This window comes from Chaetomium tenue (assembly GCF_020726465.1).
Source record: "Chaetomium tenue strain MPI-SDFR-AT-0079 chromosome Unknown F5144scaffold_6, whole genome shotgun sequence".
Classification (NCBI taxonomy): Eukaryota; Fungi; Ascomycota; class Sordariomycetes; order Sordariales; family Chaetomiaceae; genus Chaetomium; species Chaetomium tenue.
Window position 1 is genome coordinate 1884089 of NW_027117334.1, and position 20364 is coordinate 1904452.

Here is a 20364-nt window from a genome sequence, read left to right on the forward strand (position 1 = left end):
TCAGTTGCTTCTCTGTTTTTCTTTCCTTTCCGTCACATGTTGGCGCTGTTTGGTGATCTTTTCCCAACCAAGTCAATTCATTGCGGCGTCATCTACCGCTTTATCAGGGCGGTGGTTACACAATACCGTTACGGATACGTAAGGTTTCGTTGGTAAGATAGTTGTTCTTATCATTTGGTGAGTGGGTGGTGTTGACGTTACGACCCACTGGTGGTCAATGGAAGTGCGTTTTCGTCTGTTGTTGTGCTGAGGGAGCCGATAACTCCGAGTCGGACTTTGTTCTGGAAACCAGAGAAAGGGGTCTCATCAAGGAGCCAGGGGGCCTCGGCAGGGTTCATTGTGCAAAGGGGGGATGACTCAGCGTGCCAAGACGCTAAAACAGTGTGGCCCGACACGGAAACGGACTGTTCCGCTGAGGGAAAGACGAACCACAGCGCGCCATTGTCTGGCCACTGCAATTTTATCCGAGTGGGGAGAATAATAACCGAAGGGTGGAGATTTTTCTTCTCGAGCGCGTTGAGGTGCCCTGAAATTGAATTCTCGATCGGGAACTCAACCTCCAACGTTCACGTTCAACCACAACTCAAACAGCCTCACAGCGCTCAACATGGACGTTGCCCTCGAGATACTCGACCCGCTGGTCTTTGACAAGGCCTACGCCTACTTCAACCCCGCCAAGACAGCGCCGCTCAATGGTTCGGCGCACTCGGCGTCAATAGGATACGGCGACTTCGCCTCGGGATTGTCCGATGCATCCGCCAGTTATGGCTCTGCATGGGCGCGCGACAACATTGTGCGCCAATGCATCTCCATCCTAATCGTCACCCAGATCGGCGCAACGTCTCTGTACTGGATTTTCAGCGCGCTATCCTACTACTTCATTTTTGACCGCCGCCTAGAGTACCACCCGCGCTTCCTCAAAAACCAGATCCGCCAGGAGATCATCTCATCCATGAACGCGGTGCCCTTCATCAACATCTTGACGCTTCCATTCTTCCTGGCTGAGGTGCGCGGCAAGAGCATGCTATACACCGATGTGAGCGACTTTGGCTGGTCATGGCTGCTCATTTCCACCGTGCTTTTCATGGTCTGGAACGACTTCATGATCTACTGGATTCACCGGCTCGAGCACCACCCCAGCATTTACAAGTACATCCACAAGCCTCACCACAAGTGGATTGGTGAGTTTAGCCCTTGCATCTCATGACTGCGAATGAGCCAATCACTTACCAACCGTTACAGTACCAACACCCTGGGCCGCTCTCGCCTTCCACCCGCTCGACGGCTACGTCCAGTCACTGCCGTACCAGTAAGCCCTCCCAACTTTTCAATTCCCCCACCCAACCCCTACTGACCAACCCCCTCAGCGTCTTCGTGTTCTTCTGCCCCGTGCAAAAGTACCTCTACTTCTTCCTGTTCGGGCTCGTGCAGATCTGGACGATCCTGATCCACGACGGCGACATGATCTCGGGCCACTGGCTCGAGAAGTTCATCAACAGCCCGGCCCACCACACCCTGCACCACATGTACTTCACCGTCAACTACGGCCAGTACTTCACCTGGGCCGACAGCTACTTCGACTCCCACCGCGCGCCCCAGCCCGAGCTCGACCCCCTGCACGACGCCCTGCGCGTCATGCGCGAGAAGGGTCTCGTCGATGAGAAGGGCGAGCCGATTCCCCAGCAGAAGAAGGGGAAGAAGGGCGCGAAGGATGAATGAGTGAGGGAAGGGGAGGGGCGTGGGGTGTCCTATCCGATCCCGGGCAGAGGGGGCTGGGAGATTGAGTCGGTAGCTCGGACGGCTATTTCGTTTTGAGGGCGGCGCTTGGGCATGTGTTGGGATTGGTTATCACGTTGGGTTACGAGCCGTCGATGGATGAGTTGGGCATGGTTACCAGCAAGCCTGATTTGGGTTTGGGATTTTCAAAAAGAGCCTCTTCAAGCCGAATGCTGCGCGTCGCAGACTCGGCCCCTTTTTAATGTATAATTAGAGTCTTAATTCAACGACACCGTTATGACGATCCCTTGGCGAGCCCGATGGCATGGGCGGGGGGACACTCTACCGTGTCCCGAGATCTCCTCCCGGGCAGCGGGGTTGCAATGTTTATAGAGGGAGGAGTGCTTCGTAAAGACTCCATTCTCATTGCGGAGCAGCCCCCTCAACAGCGCCTTTGGGACGCAGATAAGCGAGCCCTAAAGCAGCGATCTGAACCCCCCACTGACTAACGATGCATGGGAATCCTCCAGCAATTCGATACTCCCTTGGCGGCAAGTCGGATTCGTGGGTTTCGGTGTCTCAGTAAGGCGGAGGATGGGGTTGACGACATCTCGGACCCGTACCATCCGCATTTGCCTAGTCGGAAAGCCGGTATTCCCGGACGTCCCGGCCCCTTTCCCGTCTACCAGGTCGGGGGCACAAAACAAGAAAGCCAAGAAAGGCGCGATGGCTGACTGAGGTGGGCAAGTCCGAATTAGCAATGAGTCCAAAACAGGGGCAAGAGCCGATGCGCCAGCATCCGCCCTCCTTTTGAGAAGTGCGCCCGGAGCATGATTGGCGGCTGCCGGTCCGCCCCGACGGGGGTTCCTGCATGGGCTCGGCGGAGATGGTGGCGGCGTTTAACCTTGGCTGACCCCTCTGCAACTCAGGCTGATATGCCGCAATAAACTGGGCAGGCCCCAAACCTGCGGATCACTCTCTGCCAGGTGCAGAGGTTGTATCCTGAATCCAACGGAGAACCCTTGTCGATTATTTACTGCAATCTGGGGTTGTATCCGGGGTATCGGCTACGCAAAGGATCCAAACAGCAAGCAACGTAAGACCGGCCTCTTTACCAGGGTCCGGAAGAGGCCAGAATGGAGTATAAAACCCATCCCGGGGACCGCGAGGGCGGGGAAGGTGAGCCTGGGTATCCTGGTCCCGACAACGTCTTTTCCACGAGAAAATGAAGTTCTCACTCCCCTTTCTCGTAGCCGCCGTGGAGGCCGCCGTCATCGGCCGCAGCTGTGAGGGCCCGAAGCCCGACGAGGATGGTCGCTACACCATCTCTTCGGACGGCATCAAGGCGCAGGTATGTCCGAGGGGCACGGAGAGGAGCGGGGAAGCCATTGAACTCCAGTCGGCTGACATGCGCAGTTCATCCCCTACGGCGCCAGCTTGACGAACTTGTTCGTCAAGGACAAGAACGGCAAGGACATCGACGTTGTGCTCGGCTACGACGATGTTGAATACTACCGTTAGTTTGTCTCAATCTCAAAATCAACGGAGCAAGAACCTAACATGCCATGTAGCCGTGGACCCCGGCCACCCGGTGTACAACGCCATCCCCGGTCGGTACGCCAACCGCATCGGCAACGGCAAGTACACGCTTGACGGCGTCGAGTACAAGACGGAGCAGAACGACGGCAACAACACGCTGCACAGCGGCACCAACAACTGGTCGTACCGCGTGTGGAACGTGACCGACTTCAAGGCCGACTCCATCACATTCTCCATCCTGGACCCCGCCAACTCGTCCCAGGGCATGCCCGGCGACGTCACGGCGTCCGTGACCTACTCGGTCAAGGGCTCGACCTGGAACATCAAGATGACTGCTGAGTCGCTCGAGCAGAAGACTCGTCAGTGATCCCATCCCCACCCCCCCGTATCATCCCCACCCCCCTCCCTAACACCAAACCAAAAACAGCCCTCCTCCTTACCCAGCACACCTACTTCAACCTGGACGCCTTCCGCAACCCCGACACCTCCAAGATCTGGGACCACACCCTGCACGCCCCCTACTCCACGCGCTACCTGGAAGCCGACCAAGCCGCGCTCCCCACCGGCGAGATCCTGACGGCGGCGCCCAACTCGATCAACGACTTCGCGTCGGCGCCGGGGCTGACTGTCGGGCACGCGCGCGACCAGCCCGGCTTCGAGGGCAACTGCGGAGCCGACGGCGCCTGCGAGGGCTACAACGGCTACTGGCTGATCGAGGACGCGCCCGAGGACGCGGTGGTCCTGACGCTGGCCAGCGAGTTCTCCGGCGTCAAGGCTGAGCTGCGCACCGATCAGCCCGGTGTGGTGCTCTACTCGTGCAACTGGATGGATGGCTCGGCCGATCTCAAGAGCACCCAGGGTATTGAGGGGGTTAATGAGAAGGTCATCCGCAGCAGCTGCATTGCGATCGAGGCGCAGGATTACCCGGATGGTATCAACCAGTGAGTGTTTTTTTCTTTTCTTTTTCCTTTTCCTGGCTTTTGGCGGATGGGAACTGATAGCTGATGATCCAATAGTCCTGAGTGGGAGCGCACCGATGCGCAGATCTGGGGACCTGGAGAGACGTACAACTGGGAGAGCTCGTGGACCTTCGGCCTGGTTTAGAGGGAGATCCTGCCAAGGTATCTTGGGTACACCATGTAGTTGGAGACGGTTGAAATCGGTTGGTGTGGTGCTTTAAGCCAAAAGGCCGAAGTTGCAAAACCACCGAGACAGACAATGAATGAATTCACCCTTCACAGTGATTTAACACTGCTGCCCTGTTTTGAATTCTCGGAGCCTTGTTATCCCGCAAATATGTGGAAAATGACGAAATATTTTCGTGCCTTCCTGCCATCAACTAGCGAGTGATTACAGGTATGTACATGTATACTGTGATCTATAATACTCTGCTCGGGCAGTCTTCCAACTTCCAAGCACAACTCCAGTCCCCAATCCTTGTCAAGAAAACAGAGATCGTTAGGTCTATCGCAAACAAAACAACTGTTCTAGGTAACCTTCACTCGCCAATCGGCCCCACGGCAGGTGTGGCCCTGTCGGACGATTGATTCGACCCAGCCCCGACCCCGGAATAAACTCGCTGAAGGAGGGAGGACAATGGGGCATTCGAAGAATATTAGAGGACAACCGGAATTGTGGTGGATTGTCGCTGCGAGGGGTTGGCAGCACTTGCACCTATCATCAACAACCACCTTACCTGCCTCGGCTGCTCGGCAAGCATACCTTAGGTACCTAGGTAGTCCACATCTGTGCCTTCTACCGATGATGGAGGGCAATCCACACATTCCATGTTCGGTTCCCCAAGGACCGAATTGGCAGGAATATGTTACGGAGGCCAATTGCTTGCCGATTCCTCTCGGCAACTACCAAGAAGTGAAAGTGTCACCGCCGCGTGCCCTGATATGTGACGCGCAGGCTTCTCGATTCGTGTTTGGATTTGGCACCTCGACATCATTGCTCCACGACTGCCACATATCCGGCATTATTTTATTTTGACGCCTCGAACCATCTTCAGCCTCTCCCCTCCGAAAGCCAGAAAGCCACCATGTCCCACACCAATGACACGATAGCCGCCTTGGAGGGTTGGTTTTCGTCATTCATTGCTCGTGAACGACGAATTTGGCAGATGCAGGAAACCCCACACGCCTCATCGCAGGTGACCTTGAAACCTCACCTTTGATGTTTCATTAATAGTTGGTTAACACAACCTTACTCAGAATCTTCTAGAAGTCGTATTTCACCACTTATTCTCCAGTGGCTTGCTGGAAGAAGAGGTCACGAGTATGATACGCAGAGGTGTGTTCCAGGCGCGCTCCGTCTTTTTGAGATAGCACACCTAACGAGCACGCAACTCTCAGGTTTCGCAGCAGTCACGGCGGAACTTGACGCTGCCCAGCGACTCCAGCCACCACCACCTAGCTTGTACAGGCCCCTAAGTCCCTTCACGATAAGCGGAAGCATACGCACTGTCGGCACACACAGCGCCCCAAATCCTTCTGGGAGGAGCACACGCAGTCGTTCTACTCCACCCCTGCCAACGACGTTACCCTCGTTAAGAGACTTGCCGATCCCCCAAAACACCTCGCAAAGATCAAATCTTTCTACTCTACCAGCTCTACAATCATTAATCTCGGGGGTATCCGGACACACATACACAAGTGCGTGGTTTCTTATGCTGGGTTCTGCTTGATATGTGTATGCGTAACTCTGCCGCTAACTTGATTCCCAGGCGGGGGCTCTCAGAACCCGCAAAGAAGGGACCCTGTGCTGGGCCCTTCTCGGACCGCAGGCATCCAGAAGCGCTTTCATAGCACTCGCACCCCCACGCCCCTTCGCCAATCCAGCGCCATACAGGCCATGGTGCATTCGCATATTCAAAATTCGCTCGAGAACGAAGCTCAGAAACCGGAGTCGGAGTTGAACATGCTCCAGGAGGAGGCCGAGAAGCTGGAGGCGGGGGAGGAGGCCGAGAAACTGGAGGCCGAGAAGGAGGCCGAGAAACTGGAGGCCGAGAAACTGGAGGCCGAGAAGGAGGCCGAGAAACTGGAGGCCGAGAAACTGGAGGCCGAGAAGGAGGCCGAGAAACTGGAGGCCGAGAAGGAGGCCGAGAAACTGGAGGCCGAGAAACTGGAGGCCGAGAAGGAGGCCGAGAAACTGGAGTCGGAGCAGAACAATGCCGGGGAGTAGGAGAAGCTTGTCATTTTTTCGGAACAGGGCGAGATTGTAGACGAAAGAGTATTCTTGAAGCGAGACAGCAAATCAGTTTGTGTTATGGGAAGATATTATGGGAGGTGTAGACTTATATTTGTTTGCCGGGCAGCGACCTATATACCTAGGTAAGGTACCTAGGTACAGCATCCCCCAGCCACAGCCTGATATTGAAATTAATGAACAATATTCGGTATGTTGAACAGTGCTCAGTGTCTCCAAAATCTTGAATTCAACACACTACCTACCCATACAATAACGCGTCGTGCATTCAACACACTACCTACCTATCTATACAAGAACACGTTGTGTTTCACACATTGTTCCAATGGAAGCCAATCCTGTCCTCTCCTTCGACATGGCAAGCTATCAAAGACATTCCCCATGATAGAGAGAGCATTCGGACGGAAATGTATTCACCATTTTACCATCGTGTGAGTGAATTGTTGTGTGCTATGGTTCACACGGTCCGATACTTTTAATTCATTGCCTCAACCCTCTCTTCCTTCATTAACGGCTTCCCACCAGAATATTCAGAGCACACACCTTTCCTCTACTCTTCATTAAGTCCACCAAGCAACTCAATCAAGCAGCCTCGCCGCGAGTATCTGTTCTATCAGCCATTGTCTATTCTAGACCTCGACTATTAATACGAATCTCCAACCGCCTCGGAAAACAAGGACCCGTCGATACCCTAAGCCATCTTTTCCAACCCAAAACACCACAATGTCTGGCAACCAGGGTAATTCCGCGTCGCAGGCCGGCGGCGATCAGGTAGCATTTGACGGCCAGGTAAGTCACCGTGTTCCTTATGTCCCGGATCCCATCCTTCCCTCGTGGCGGGTGCTGACACTCAAGCGCGCACCCCAGACTACCGTCACTCTGATCATTCGAACGCTCCTACAGGCCGGAATGACACCCGAAGAGATAGCCGCCGCCTTCGAGACAAGTAAGCATTCTCCTCTTTCTCTCCCCCCGACAATCCAAGCTATATGCACATATACCCGAACCACCTCACACATCTCAATCTTCCCTCGCCGCGACGGAGACTCGGGCTGCCCGGGTAACCTGACCACTCTCCCATCACCACCCCTCCACCATTGAGCCAACCCATCATAGTGGTGGTGGGTTGGTGGTTTGGCGTGCCTTGTCAGCTCTGACAAGCTCGCCCAAGCCGATTGGGATACAGCTTGACGCAACCACAACCCGTTCCCAGCGAACCCCCTGGCTAGAATGGGAAAACAACCTGGCCCACCTCCATTGAGAACATCCCATCCCACCTGCCAGAACAACATTGAACCCAGCTAACCCCCCAAACCCAATTTTTCCAGCCTTCACCACGCACCTCCACACCAACATCGTACCACTCTTCCCCGCCTACCACGTCCTCCTCACCCAGCTGCAGGGCCAGGTCTCGGGCCTGCGCGCGCAGGTGGCCATTCTCCAGACGGCGAACGCGTCGCTGGAGGCCCGGTTTGTGGCGCGCGGCGACCGGCTGATGGTGCTATTAGCACAGATGCAGGATTTGCGCGCGCAGGTGGCGGCGGCCACCGCGGCGGGATGGGTGCCGGCGGCGGTTGGTAATGGCGGGGATGAGGATGGGGAAGAGGAGGAGAGTTTTGATGAGGAGGAGATGGATGAGGATGAGGATGATGAGACGGACAGGGAGGATCGGGTGGACGGTGGTGATGGGACGGACAACAACAACAATGAGACGGACAACCACCATCAGATGGACGGTGGTGATGGGATGGACAGGAGTGGTCAGATGGACAGGGAGAATGGGATGGGCGGTGGGGATGAGACGGACGGAGAGGATGAGATGGAGGAGGATGGTGGGGCTAGGCTGGATGGGAACTAGGAAGGAGGATGTAGCTTTCTACGAGCCTGACTACCTATCATTGATTGCGCGGCGCTCCCGGAGAGTGTCGCCCCGTAGCTGTCTGGGGTAATGAGCAATGCCATATGGAGCACCGACTTCGAGAACCTTCGCCAGTTGACCTTCTACGATCGTTGGAAATCGCTTAAAACATCCATCCTTCCCTGCACACTCTTCACACTTGGCTCGACGCAGCGGTGGAAGATGTTTCCGAACCTCGAGAGCATACATTTCGACATAGGCGCCACTAGATATAGGGAAGTTTGGAGAAAGACCTCCCTCGCCAATAGGCCTACCACCCGCCGCAAGGCGGATAGGGAGGAGAGGAGGCTCGTAGCGGTAGTGCCCAACGAGCAGATCCTCGAAGAGGACCTCGCAGGAAACGAGATGACGGGAGCAGGGGCCGGAACCGATTCGCATACCGCGGGATCATACCGGTAAACTAGATGCGAAGCGCCATGAGCATCAGCATCATGGCATTTCTTGATAGCGGCCCTGAACTCGGCCTGCCTAATCACGCCGCGCTTCTAGAACCCGATCGCCGCAAACGGACGAGGGCCGCGGGTAATAGGTAATGTCGCTGCGGACAGGGTGTGCGGTGAACTCGGACCTGCAGACCATGCCGTGATCGCGGTCGCTAAGCTGGTGCTGCGCGTGATCGAACTGGGATGGGTCACTTGCCCATCGGGTTGTTGATCGAGATCGTCATAGTAGACTTGGCGATACTGGCTCCAGTAGCCAGAGGAGTCGTTGGCTAGTCGCAGGCTAGAGGTACCAGACGCCTTTTGTAAACCGGGGTATTGAAGTTTGAGAATCAGGACAGTTTGGATAGGACTGTCCGGCGCAGCGATGTACTGGCGTCCTTTCCTTTCCACACGAACCTGCCCGCCAGCCTCTCATGGAGGGGCAGCCAGACGGTCCGGTGGGATATAAATGCCACATTTGCGGATGCGACTGCATGGGCGGTCCCCCCTTCTCCACCATGTAGATTATCAAGATTACCAGATTAGGATTGCTTTCGATCTATTAGTCCTCATACAGGACCTGGAGCGTGGCGACCGCGACGAGGGCGTCGATGCCACAGTCGAACCCACCACATCGGCAGTTTGCGCCCGGCATTTGCTAAATATCGTCTCCTACCAGATTAGGATTGCTTCATGTTAAGACCGACAACACCACATGAGATAGAGAGTAGATGTGGCAGGTTCATCTTCCTAGGATTAAAAACGATATAGTTGCTGGTCTTTTGGACAAGAAACAACTGGAATTTAGTTGGAAATAGAGCAGCTTCTCATTGCTAGCGAATACCAGAAGAGAGGAATTCTTGATAATAGTTAACAAGGTGGTGTTGATTTGGCTGATGGGTTGTTCATCCCTTGAAGTTGGAATTGGAAAGGTTCACACGCACCTGGCAACAGCTGACAGCATCTGACATCATCAGCGGCTTGATTGCCGGTTGTGCCGCTCCATCGATTTTTCGATGCATTCCTGCAGCTCGAGTCCCGGGATTTGAGATTGCGATGTGGAGTCGATGCAGATCAACAGATGCCCATCTCGTTTCTCCACATGGCGTGCTTTCCAGCGGCAGCAAGCAGGAGGCAAGAAAATGCACCAGAGGCCAAAGAAACAGCAGGATCAAAGAAAATTGACCTTGCAATCTATATACAAGAACAAATAAAACAGAGAAAGCACCCCAGCATTAACCGGATATAGTTACGAATATGCGACCACACGGATGGATGTCCTGACCCAAGCAAGCAACCTAGCAACGGCAGCCTCTAAAACAAACTCCCTCTCCCATGACACAAATGATAGACAACGCCGGAGGATACACCATGCAAATCGTCACCCCCTTCATACATTGCCCCCCCATCCCACCATAACATACCATCCCACCCCACCATTAGTCCCATGCTTTCCCTCGCCACCCCATTCCATACCATCCCCTCCCATGCCATCATTAACTATTTCTTGGGCACCACATGCTTCACCGGATGGAGCATCATATTCGGCAGCCACAGCTCATCATCCCACTCCTTGATGATCCAGGCGCGGGGCTTGTTGCCGTCGAGCTTGCGGCCGTACCACTCGTTGAAGACGTTCTTGGCCCACGTCGACTCCCACCAGAAGGTCAGGCCGCGGCCGTTGGGGTGGGCCGCGTCGTCCGGGCCGAGGCCCGTGGAGCTGGCGCGGGGCCCGCCGCGCCACCAGCCGCGCCGGTTCTCGTGGTTGTCCTTGTCGCGGTGGAAGACGGGGTGCTGCGGGAAGGCGAGCTTGAGGCCGTGCCAGAGCGCGAAGGATGGGAGGGTGGCTTCTGACGGGATGCGGACGCCCTGCTCCATCTGGGCTTGGTGGATGGCGAGGTAGAGGTTGCGCGAGCCGCGCTGGATGGCCGGCGGGCAGTAGAAGCGCGGGGTGCGCGGCCCCTGGCGGAAGCCGTGGATCCAGTTCTTGAACACCCACTCGTTGGGGATGAGCGCATCCATGCAGTAGGACGTGGTGATCACATCGGCCTCCTCGCCGACGCCCCACTCGAAGTTCTCGTCGCGCGGGTCGGCCACGGGCGGCTCGGGCCCGATGGGCAGGATCTCGTTCACCTTGAGCGGGCCCCACGCGTGCGACCCGCCCCGGTTGGCTTCGTTGACCGCCGCGAAGAACTCGCCGTAGTCGCCGATCTCGGCGATCATGTGCCAGAAGGTGGACCGCTCGAGCGCCTGCTTGCGCGGCTCGTTGCGCGCCGTGGCCGCGAGCCGGTCGAGGAACTTGCCCGCGTCGCCGAGGAACCGCATGTCCAGCTCGAGCTGCCAGAAGTGGTCGAACTCGGGGTAATGCAGTGCGAGGAGCTGCATCGGCTGAAACACCTGCCACATAGTCCTACGGAGGGGTCAGCGGCCGGTGTGTGGGGTGGGGGTGGGGGGTTGTCGTATGGACGAGGATGGCTTACCGGTGCTCTTCAATCATGGGATACCAGTCCTCTAGCAGGCGAACCGACCACAAAAGGGTGATGGATTGGAACTCGGGGGGAACGCCAGCGTCCTCGAGGCCTTGCGCGTATGCATCGTCGGACGAGAATATGTCATTCTCGTAACCCTCGTAGTCCTTCATGTCCACGAGCAAGAAGACCTGGTACTCGCCGCCCGTCTTAAGGGCCGTCTCGGCGACGAGCGACCGGAGATAGTACATGTCCTCGGGCAGGTAGTCGTACCCGCGCCAAGCACGCACCACGATGGCCGTACGCCGTGACGCCTCGAACTCGTGCCAGTGGCGAACCGGGGGAATCTTGGTCGACTCGCGGAAGCTGAACCGGGGCTTCGTGATGCGGGTGTCTTCGAACCGGGTGGCAGCCATCGGGAAGCGGTCCCGGTTGCGCTGGAAACAGTCGTTCTGCAGCTGGCCCCAATCGACCTGGTCCCAATCCACCTTTTGCCTTTTGTAGTCGCTGCGGTTGTCACCGAAACCGTAGGGTCCGTATCGCTGCCTCACCGACATCATGGTCAGGTTGAGGCCTGTTTCCTCGTAGTTGCCCGCCCAAGGCATCGGGTACGCTGTAGAACACCGCGGGTTAGTAAAGATGGTCTTTATGAATGGCAAGGGAATTGGTTCGTCGCGTACGGCCATCCACTTCGCTCTCCACCAAATCGTCGTCGGGGCTCTGCCCGAGCAGATGGCCGCGGGGGCCATGGCAGGCCACGCGTTCAGCCAGTGGCGGTAGTACATTATGTGTCGGCATACGCTCTGGTCGTTTCCGCGTGTCTGGCAAGCCCAAGTCTGACCATTGTTGCGTGATGTCACCGCGGAACTGCACGCCGAGTATCCAGACGATGCACAGCGCGAGGGCGATCAAGAGCGTCTGGCGTGTGAAGAGTCGTCTGCATTTGGCCCCCGCCAGCCCGAGGCGGTTCATCTTGGCGACCGGAAATGAGGTGCTGACCGCTAAGGTAGTCCTCGGTGGGTTTCCCCGTGTGAAGCAATGGATGGTGGCCGTCAACAGACGGGGTGTTCTGCTGCTATTGCGTCCCGGCGCGCGGCATTCGGAGAAAGCGGCAGTCAATTCCAGGAAGGTTACTAAACGAGTGGACGGAGAAATGAAGCACAGAAACAAGGAGAAAGGGAAACGGGCCGCTCTGGTGCGGAGCGTACTTGGGGAAGATAAAAATCGACAACGCCAAGTTGGAGGAGGGCCAACTCGAAAGTCGGTCTCCTGATGAGAGACCCCCTGTTCCTGGGCAATCCATTTGAAGATTCATCCACGTCTTGGCGCTGGCTCAAACATTGGTTGGATTTCTGAGACCCACAAGATCAGGTCGGGGGGCGGCGTGCGATGTAACCCCTGACAGGGAACAAACACAACTGAATTTCAGGTTCTTTGCTGGTTTGTTTCCGAGTTTCCGTCGCGAAACCGACTGTGATCGACTACCTACAGATTAAATTCGTGTCTCTCTCGAGCGAATCTCAATGCGAAACCGTAGGCACGAAAGAGTTCCCTTTACCATTCGAGGTTTGGCGCTATTCCATGCGTTCCAGTTTGGGACCCTGAATTTCCAGGTTTCCAGCTGCGTTGAACCCTGCAGCCCCGACTGTCAGAAAACCGGACGAGGGGTTCTGGAATGCCGAGCATCGGGACCCCACAATAATTGCCGCTGTGGCCGATGGCGAGTTCAGGGGCTTTTACTTTTTTTTTGTTCTTCAAACAGCGCCCATGCAACATATCATCTCAATCACTGCCAACCACGACCTGAACAGGCAAGACGGGCTGACAGGCCCCACCAAGATTAACCTTTCGATAACGCCGAAGTAGATGAACTCTGAAGTGTCGAGCGTTTCCGCCTCGGGATCGATGGTGTTGGGTTTCGTAAAACGTCATCCCGTGGAGTGACGTATCACAGCCAGGGGATGGTCGGGCATGCTGTCCCAGCCGAGGGACCACACGCTTCTGCATGCTTGTGACGTACAAATCTCAATTACGCTGCCTACAAGTAGAGTGAGATATCCAATATCCATACGCTTGTGCCGTTGAGTGCTTATAGGAGTATCTTGCGCTCTGCCTAAATCTAGCCTGACCGACGATGTCCGGGACCGTGGTCACCGATAGACGGCGGCGAGGGTGAGGATAAGCAGGGAGAGGGCACCAGAGTCGTATATAATTTTGTGGTATTCTTCCAACTCCTCGTCCAGAGAGACACCCACACGGTACGCTGGCGCCTCTGGTAGTGTCAATACCGGAACTGACGGGTGGTAACGCTCAAAATACTGATCCACATAACGGGAGTTCTTCCAGTGGCCCCCTGTGACCATTACCACTGCTACCACATTGTAGCCCCTCAGACTGAGGGACTCAAAGGCCGAAATGGTGAGCGAAACGCCGTTAAGCTCTCTGGATCCGACGAGCACAACTGGAAACCCCAGCGGCCGGTATACTTCAGCCTGAGGCAAGCCTGAGAAGCAAGGTGTCATGACGCCATTTACTGAGTCGATAAACAACCAACTAGCATCATCTCCGGACTCGGGAGCGTGCCGCTTGATGAAGTCCACGAGTTCCTGGACCTCATCGACGGCGTACGCCATGCTGCTATGCCCGGTCTTAAAAAAGGGGAAAAAAGAAAGAAAAAGGTCAGGTCCCTTGCAGCAGCACCGGAAACCTGGAAACGGACTCACCGATCGGGCCCGCGCCGCGTCCAGCTCATCGAGATCCGGTGTCTCCCCGTTGCACACCCGTATAACGTGTGCTGGGCTCTCACAAAGCACGTTGAGAGGACTAAGCCAACATTCAATGTCCTCTTTCCTCGATGTGCATTCCAATAGGTTGAGACAGTCGGATAAACCTCCAAGCCCCGTTAGTCCCGACTACAGCACCCACCAAGGCAATAATGGTCGGTTCTGGGGAGGGCCGAAACTCACTCCCAGGAGCAGTGTCGGGCGAATGGCAGAGCGGCTGCAGATACAACGTTCGCTGCCCATACCACATTTCAATCTCGCGGCAGAGGGCGGCAATGACCAGAGCTTTGCCAACGTACTGGTCGGCGCCGAAGATCAGGACCGCGCGGAGGCCGCCCGTGTCTACGGGATTCGTTGGCTGATGGCTCGGTTGTGTTTCTGCCTCCGACGACATGGGTGTAGGGAGCGTGGTCTCGTTCATGATGGGGTGGTTTCTGGAAATAGTAGATAAACGAGAAGCTGTTAAGAGAGAGGTGTTGACGGAACAGGGCCGCCAGGTAGCCTCAATATGACGGTGAAAGAGCTCGCTGGCCATGAGGGTCCGTCTGCCCTTGCCTCACAGCAAAGCGGATGGATGGGAACGGGGACGGCAGCGGCGATCCGTCCCGGAAGGCCCGTGTGCCCTCACCAGCAGCGACGAGGGAGCGGAGATATCACCGACTGGGAAGCAAGGCAAGGCAATCGAAACCACGACGCGGCACCCAACGTATTTTTGTTTGCAACTCTACAACACACCTAGGCTGGCGGCCCTCACGCTTGCCCGGCAGCGACATCCCCCGCCCGCAGCCCCAACTTCCGGAAGCTCTTCATCGGTTGCAGGCCCCAGCGCCCAAACATAGCCGCATCTTCATCCCAACCATTGCACTCGGTCGTCAGCATCTTCTCGCCCGTAAAGATGGCGTTCGCGCCGGCCATGAAACACATCGCCTGTTGGTCCTCCGCCATGGTCTTCCGCCCTGCGGCGATGCGGATGATGGTGGCGGGCATGATGACGCGGGCCGCCGCGATGGTGCGCAGCATGCTCGTGAACTCAATCGGCGGCCGGTCGCCCAGCGGCGTCCCCTTGATGGGCACGAGCGCGTTGACGGGGAAACTCTCGGGGTGGCTGGGAAGCGTGGAGACGGTGTGCAGCAAGCCGACGCGATCTTCGGATGTCTCGCCCAGCCCCAAAATGCCGCCGGAGCAGACGTTGATGCCGGCATCGCGGACGTGGCCGAGAGTCTTGAGTCGCTCGTCGTAGGAGCGGGTTGAGATGACGCTGGGGTAGAACTCGCGGCTGGTGTCGACATTGTGGTTGTACGCCGTCAGGCCCGCCTCCTTGAGCTCCTTAGCCTGCTCCGCGTCGATCATGCCGAGCGTGACGCATGACTCCATGCCCATGGCCCGCACGCCCGCCACCATGTCTTTGATGTTGCGAAGGCTGTTCTTGCGGCCGCGCATGTCGCGCCACGCGGCGCCCATACAGAAGCGCGTGCTGCCATTCTCCTTGGCGATGCGCGCGGCTTCGAGGACCGACTCGACGGTCTCCACGCGTTTAGCCTCGAGGCCGGTGCCTTTCTGGTACCGGGTGGACTGGGCGCAGTACGAACAGTCCTCGGTACATCCGCCGGTTTTGATGTTCATCAAGGTGCAAAGTTGTACCTCCGAGGGGTTGTGGAATCGACGGTGGATGGTGGCCTGGGTGAGGTATTAGTTACCTATGGTAAGCGCTTTGGTTGAAGGTGAGTATGCGCACAGCTTGATAAGCCAACTCCATTAGAGGCTGGTAAAAGATGGCTGAGATCTCCTCCCTGGTCCAGTCATGTCTCGGTGCCGTCGCTGCAACTGCATCCTGCAGTATTTGCCTGGCTCTTTCGCGACGTTCCGAGTCGAGTAGTTCGTCGGAAGCGGGATTTGCCGGTGACGAGACAGTTTGGGCCGCGGCAGCAGTTGACATGCGGGCCGGGAAGTTGCCGATACAGGCCGCGCGAGTCAACTGCGTGCCTGTGACCCGGCGGAGGGCCGGTCGGAACGCAACTCTCATCGTTGGTATCTGGTGACAAAAACCCAGTCTCTGATAGGAGCTCGCCTTGTTGGATGAAACAGACAAAGATGCGTAATGAGATCTTGGCTGTCCAATTCAGCTGGTAATTTGTTGGGAAACGGGGTCATGCAGAGGGGGCCATCCCGCGTTGAGCATGCAACCCTAGGTGGGGTCGCTGCGGGAGAGCATCGTGGGTGTGGGATGACTCAATTCGATGTGCAAACTCAACAGGAGCTCTTCGATCTCAGTGTCTGCAGATTGTAAAAGGCGAAGCTCGTCGCTTTCCGTCATGTGCGGCGCCCAGCGCTCCGGAATCGGACTAGCGGAACCTGGCCCACGATTCGAGGACGAGACCCCAGCCGACCTAATCTCTCCTCGCTTGGGTCAAGTCGATGTGAATCAAATCGATGGAGGTTCATCGCCCGGTCGCGTTTTTCTCGGGACCGTCTGTGGTGAGTTTCAAGCCATGTGGTACGTCTGTACGAGCTGTGAGAGCGAGCAAATGAGGAGGGCGGGTAGCAGCGCTTCCCTTCGCCCGAGCCTTGAGCTTTGAGACTGCGATCGACCTGCGCAATCGCGTCGATAGAGCTTAGTGTTTTTTGACGCCCTCCATCCACTCTTTCCCGGATTTTGCGCCGTCATGTGCCTTGCGAAACAGCTTCCTCTCCCACTCGTCCAGCCCCCGAAGGAACTCCTCGCCCGCGCCGCCCACACCGAGATTGCTCCCCTCTTCGCCTTTGCCCTTTTGTCCCACTCCTCCGACCTTACGGGCGTGTAAGGCCACCTCGGACGCCCGGGTAACAAACGTCTTGCGGAGGGCGGCGGCCAATTCTTGCTCCTCCGACAGCTCCATCATGTGTATCGCGAGCCCGTAAAAGTGCGCGCTTTGGTCGCGCAGTGGTACAGCGCGAGGATCCGCCTTGAGCGCTTGGACTACATCGTTCCCCATTGCAGGCGGGAGGTCAAAAGACACAAACGACTTGCCCTCGACGTCCCCCGTGTTAGCGATGGCGAGCATTTCGGCCAGCCATAGCGGTAGGTTCACTTTGGTGCCGGCCTTGAGTGGCTGTGTGGGGGTATTGTCGAGATAGCCTAGATCGGGAATATCGACTTGGAAGGTGCATGGGATTTTCTGTATCGAGGGAGCGCTGTTAGTCGGTGTTTTAACGAAGTGTTGTTGAGGATGGGTGTGCGTTTTGTTGTTTTACCTCTGCATCCGTAAGTATTGCATCGATGTCGTAATAAGACATTTTGCGTACGATGGGACCGGGGGCACCGATTAGAGGTCAAAAACGACTGGAAATAGCGTTTCCTTATATCAATCGAATATCGACGCCTTACGAGACCACAGCAGCAGCAACGCGACCTGGAGGGGCACGCGGGTGTGGCTCCTGTTAACTAAAACCTAGCCACATGCTCGACAAATGTGCCACAAGTGCAAAAGCCGAGCCACAGTGCGGGTTCGGGTTCCTTGGTGGTTAATGTGGGGCCATGACGAAATTGAAGTTGCCGAAGCTTCCCCCGAGCTTCGACGGAACGCCGAACTGGTTTGGGCTGTTTAATAAATTGAACTGGTCTCTAGCACCTCCCCCAAAGTTTCAAGGTAAAAATCCTGACGCAACGAGCTTCAACTTTGCCGGCACCCAATTGACGTTTTTGCATTCAAATTACCAACACTCAGCCCATAATGTCTTCGACTCTACTTCGTACCGTCCCCGCCCTGCGGGGTGCTCTTCGAGCTTCCGGAGCTCCCAAAGCCGTCGGCGCCATGGCCAGCACGAGCTTCGTGCGCGGCAAAGCGACACTCCCCGATCTTGCGTGTAAGTAGCGGCCGAAACAAAGGAGCCTATGTCGACATGTCGCCGTAATGGCATCAGAGCCCGGGCATCAAGCTGGCAAGCTTAGATGGTGGGTAAAGCTAATCGACGCATCTGCAGACGACTATGGCGCCCTCGAACCCCATATCTCGGGCAAGATCATGGAGCTGCACCACACCAAGCACCACCAGACCTATGTCAACGGCCTCAACAGCGCCCTGCAAACCATTGGCGAGGCCGAGAGCAAGGGCGACTTTACCAAGGCAGCGACGATCGCCCCCCTCCTCAACTTCCACGGCGGCGGTCACATCAACCACAGCCTGTTCTGGGAAAACCTGGCGCCCGCCAGCAGAGACGGCGGTGGCGAGCCGGACGGAGCCCTCAAGGTAGACCTTGCCCCAACCTCTCCATTATGTTTATTTCTTCGGTAGAATACTGATAAGCCGGCCTACAGAAAGCAATCGACTCCGACTTCGGCTCCTTCGACACCTTTCGCTCGCAAATGAACACGGCTCTGGCCGGCATCCAGGGCAGCGGCTGGGCTTGGTTGGTCAAGGACAAGTCGGCGGGCACCCTGGGGCTCGTGACGCGCGCCAACCAGGACCCCGTGTCGGGCCCTTACGTGCCGCTGATGGGCATCGACGCCTGGGAGCACGCCTACTACCTGCAGTACGAGAACCGCAAGGCCGAGTACTTCGACGCCATCTGGAACGTTATCAATTGGAAGACCGTTGCCAGCCGGTACGAGAAGTCTTAGGTGGTTATATCAGCAAGAACGGAGGGACAGACTACCATTTGTGTACATACTGCGCTAGCGTGAACTCTCTAGGTACTTGAGACGAATTGAGCTCCAAATCGACTCGAACTGCTTTATTATTCTTCTGATCTCAGGGGAAGACAACGGATTTAGCTCGGTGTCAGCAATCATGGTCAGCGAATTTCAGCATCAAAATACCTACCTGAACACGCCGGGGCGTGCGCGTCAACCCAACCCCGCGAACAACGTTCGCTCAACATGTTGACGCCCCGCAGCCCATGGCATGACAGCGGGGGCCACCACCAACAGTCCAGGCCTGGGCTTCACGCATGCCAAGACTAAAATTCGATGCCCCGCATTTTGTCCGACTGCAACGGTTCAGTTCTGGACGAGGAGGATGCTGGAGTGGTCGCCGCGGCCACCGCTGGCCAGTTCTCGCCTGCTAAAATCCTACTCATTCTTAGATCTTACCCGATGTGGGCTTTCCGATATTTTGACGACATGGACACAGATATCTGATGATTTTCATCTGCTCTTTTGAGTTCTTTAGCTCGGTCCCATCGCGCATCGGCCGGGCCCGCACTAGTTTTCCAGTTCTAGGCCCCTTGCCTTGCACATGGGCTGCATGGGGATTCCCCACCCAAAATCACCATGGGCCGACAACACCTCCAGGGGTGGATGTGAGCTTCATTTGGCTCTTGATCTCTGGGTTTGAGGAATACCCCGGCTGGGAAATTTGCCATTTCGGGGCGCATGTCCATCATGTAAGCTATTCGTTCCTCGAAGCTATCTGTCAACCAGGGCTTAAAGGGTCGGTCCAGTTGAGCATCGCGTCACTGAACACTGCTGGCAGGGGACGTAAAGGCTTCGGGACGTCCGGGCGTCATGTCACTGAAAGCGTCCGAGAATTAAAAATCGAAACCCACCTACCTGCCTTACCTTTAGACACATACCTAAGAATTGTGGTGCCCAAAATTTTTGGCAGCTTTACCATCATCGTTCGACGCTCTTGAACCGGGAGCAACGCAACGGAACGGACCGGACTTGGCGGGGGTGGGCGGCCATGATTGGATGCGCACACAGCAAATTGTGTGGCCATCCGTCCGTACAGCGAGAAATGGCATGACCGGTAGGCCCAAATGACCGAAAGTCCTTTGTCGAAAGCAATTGCCACCCGTTTTCAACATGCCTTCTGGAACAACATCGTCACCCGACTTGACCCTTCGTCCGAGGTGTCGTCTTTGAACCCCACCTTCAGAGTGGACCACCCCATACAAATACCTCCCTAATCCCCACATCTAACGTCCTAATCCTTGCATCGACCCCGCCAAAACCTTTGACAGGGCTGTCGATCGGCCAGAACATTGACATCACCACAAAGGCTCCCGACGTTGGGGGCGACTCGAGTCAGCAAACGCCGAACTGTGGCCACAAGGTTTTAAACAAAGCCCGCTGTATGTCCTTCCAAGCTTAACAACAGTTGATAACACCAATAAACCATCCCGATTGTATTACCTAACGTGGCCCCTGAACCTGAGCGACTTACAAAACGTGCCAAGAAGCGGAAGACGGCCCCAGCCTAACCGATCCGGGGACCCGGAGACGCGGACTGACTAGGAGGGAAGGAAGCCAGTCTCCCAATGTAAGTCGCCGTTTGAAGATATTCATGTCTCATGTCCCTCTTCTCTTTCGGTCTTGAGTCAACAGCCCT

At 56.3% G+C, this 20364-nt stretch overlaps 10 protein-coding genes across 10 annotated transcripts; 6 read left to right on the forward strand and 4 right to left on the reverse strand.

Moving 5' to 3' along the window:
• Positions 1-454: 454 nt before the first annotated feature.
• F5144DRAFT_353172 (fatty acid hydroxylase superfamily-domain-containing protein) lies at positions 455-1975 on the forward strand. Its single transcript, XM_066784315.1, has 3 exons — positions 455-1181; positions 1243-1309; positions 1368-1975. The coding sequence occupies exons 1-3, from the start codon at positions 608-610 to the stop codon at positions 1717-1719; spliced, it is 993 nt and encodes a 330-aa protein (XP_066639835.1). The 5' UTR covers positions 455-607; the 3' UTR covers positions 1720-1975.
• A 790-nt stretch (positions 1976-2765) lies between these two features.
• Positions 2766-4421, forward strand: F5144DRAFT_353192 (galactose mutarotase-like domain-containing protein). The gene is made up of 5 exons (XM_066784316.1): positions 2766-3067; positions 3133-3232; positions 3288-3614; positions 3683-4196; positions 4272-4421. The coding sequence occupies exons 1-5, from the start codon at positions 2942-2944 to the stop codon at positions 4357-4359; spliced, it is 1155 nt and encodes a 384-aa protein (XP_066639836.1). The 5' UTR covers positions 2766-2941; the 3' UTR covers positions 4360-4421.
• Positions 4422-5299: 878 nt separating this feature from the next.
• F5144DRAFT_657303 (uncharacterized protein) lies at positions 5300-6441 on the forward strand (the record flags this gene model as incomplete). Its single annotated transcript, XM_066793186.1, has 2 exons — positions 5300-5336; positions 5984-6441. The coding sequence occupies 2 exons, from the start codon at positions 5300-5302 to the stop codon at positions 6439-6441; spliced, it is 495 nt and encodes a 164-aa protein (XP_066639837.1).
• A 578-nt stretch (positions 6442-7019) lies between these two features.
• Positions 7020-8323, forward strand: F5144DRAFT_623159 (uncharacterized protein; the record flags this gene model as incomplete). The annotated part of the gene is made up of 3 exons (XM_066792131.1): positions 7020-7411; positions 7794-8137; positions 8195-8323. The coding sequence occupies exons 1-3, from the start codon at positions 7189-7191 to the stop codon at positions 8321-8323; spliced, it is 696 nt and encodes a 231-aa protein (XP_066639838.1). The 5' UTR covers positions 7020-7188.
• A 90-nt stretch (positions 8324-8413) lies between these two features.
• Positions 8414-8782, forward strand: F5144DRAFT_605629 (uncharacterized protein; the record flags this gene model as incomplete). The annotated part of the gene is made up of 1 exon (XM_066791445.1): positions 8414-8782. The coding sequence occupies one exon, from the start codon at positions 8414-8416 to the stop codon at positions 8780-8782; it is 369 nt and encodes a 122-aa protein (XP_066639839.1).
• Positions 8783-10305: 1523 nt separating this feature from the next.
• Positions 10306-12245, reverse strand: F5144DRAFT_496876 (uncharacterized protein; the record flags this gene model as incomplete). Its single annotated transcript, XM_066786173.1, has 3 exons — positions 10306-11215; positions 11286-11886; positions 11954-12245. The coding sequence occupies 3 exons, from the start codon at positions 12243-12245 to the stop codon at positions 10306-10308; spliced, it is 1803 nt and encodes a 600-aa protein (XP_066639840.1).
• Positions 12246-13423: 1178 nt separating this feature from the next.
• F5144DRAFT_605631 (AAA domain-containing protein) lies at positions 13424-14477 on the reverse strand (the record flags this gene model as incomplete). Its single annotated transcript, XM_066791446.1, has 3 exons — positions 13424-13921; positions 13997-14163; positions 14240-14477. 3 exons carry the CDS (start codon positions 14475-14477, stop codon positions 13424-13426), a joined length of 903 nt encoding a protein of 300 aa, XP_066639841.1.
• Positions 14478-14656: 179 nt separating this feature from the next.
• Positions 14657-16186, reverse strand: F5144DRAFT_353324 (uncharacterized protein). Its single transcript, XM_066784318.1, has 2 exons — positions 15792-16186; positions 14657-15733 (listed from the first exon to the last, which is right to left on the reverse strand). Exons 1-2 carry the CDS (start codon positions 16077-16079, stop codon positions 14807-14809), a joined length of 1215 nt encoding a protein of 404 aa, XP_066639842.1. The 5' UTR covers positions 16080-16186; the 3' UTR covers positions 14657-14806.
• A 464-nt stretch (positions 16187-16650) lies between these two features.
• On the reverse strand, positions 16651-17506 carry F5144DRAFT_353286 (uncharacterized protein). Its single transcript, XM_066784317.1, has 2 exons — positions 17288-17506; positions 16651-17211 (listed from the first exon to the last, which is right to left on the reverse strand). The coding sequence occupies exons 1-2, from the start codon at positions 17327-17329 to the stop codon at positions 16669-16671; spliced, it is 585 nt and encodes a 194-aa protein (XP_066639843.1). The 5' UTR covers positions 17330-17506; the 3' UTR covers positions 16651-16668.
• A 260-nt stretch (positions 17507-17766) lies between these two features.
• On the forward strand, positions 17767-18653 carry F5144DRAFT_497321 (Manganese/iron superoxide dismutase; the record flags this gene model as incomplete). Its single annotated transcript, XM_066786197.1, has 3 exons — positions 17767-17899; positions 18017-18282; positions 18351-18653. 3 exons carry the CDS (start codon positions 17767-17769, stop codon positions 18651-18653), a joined length of 702 nt encoding a protein of 233 aa, XP_066639844.1.
• Between the last annotated feature and the right edge of the window lie 1711 nt (positions 18654-20364).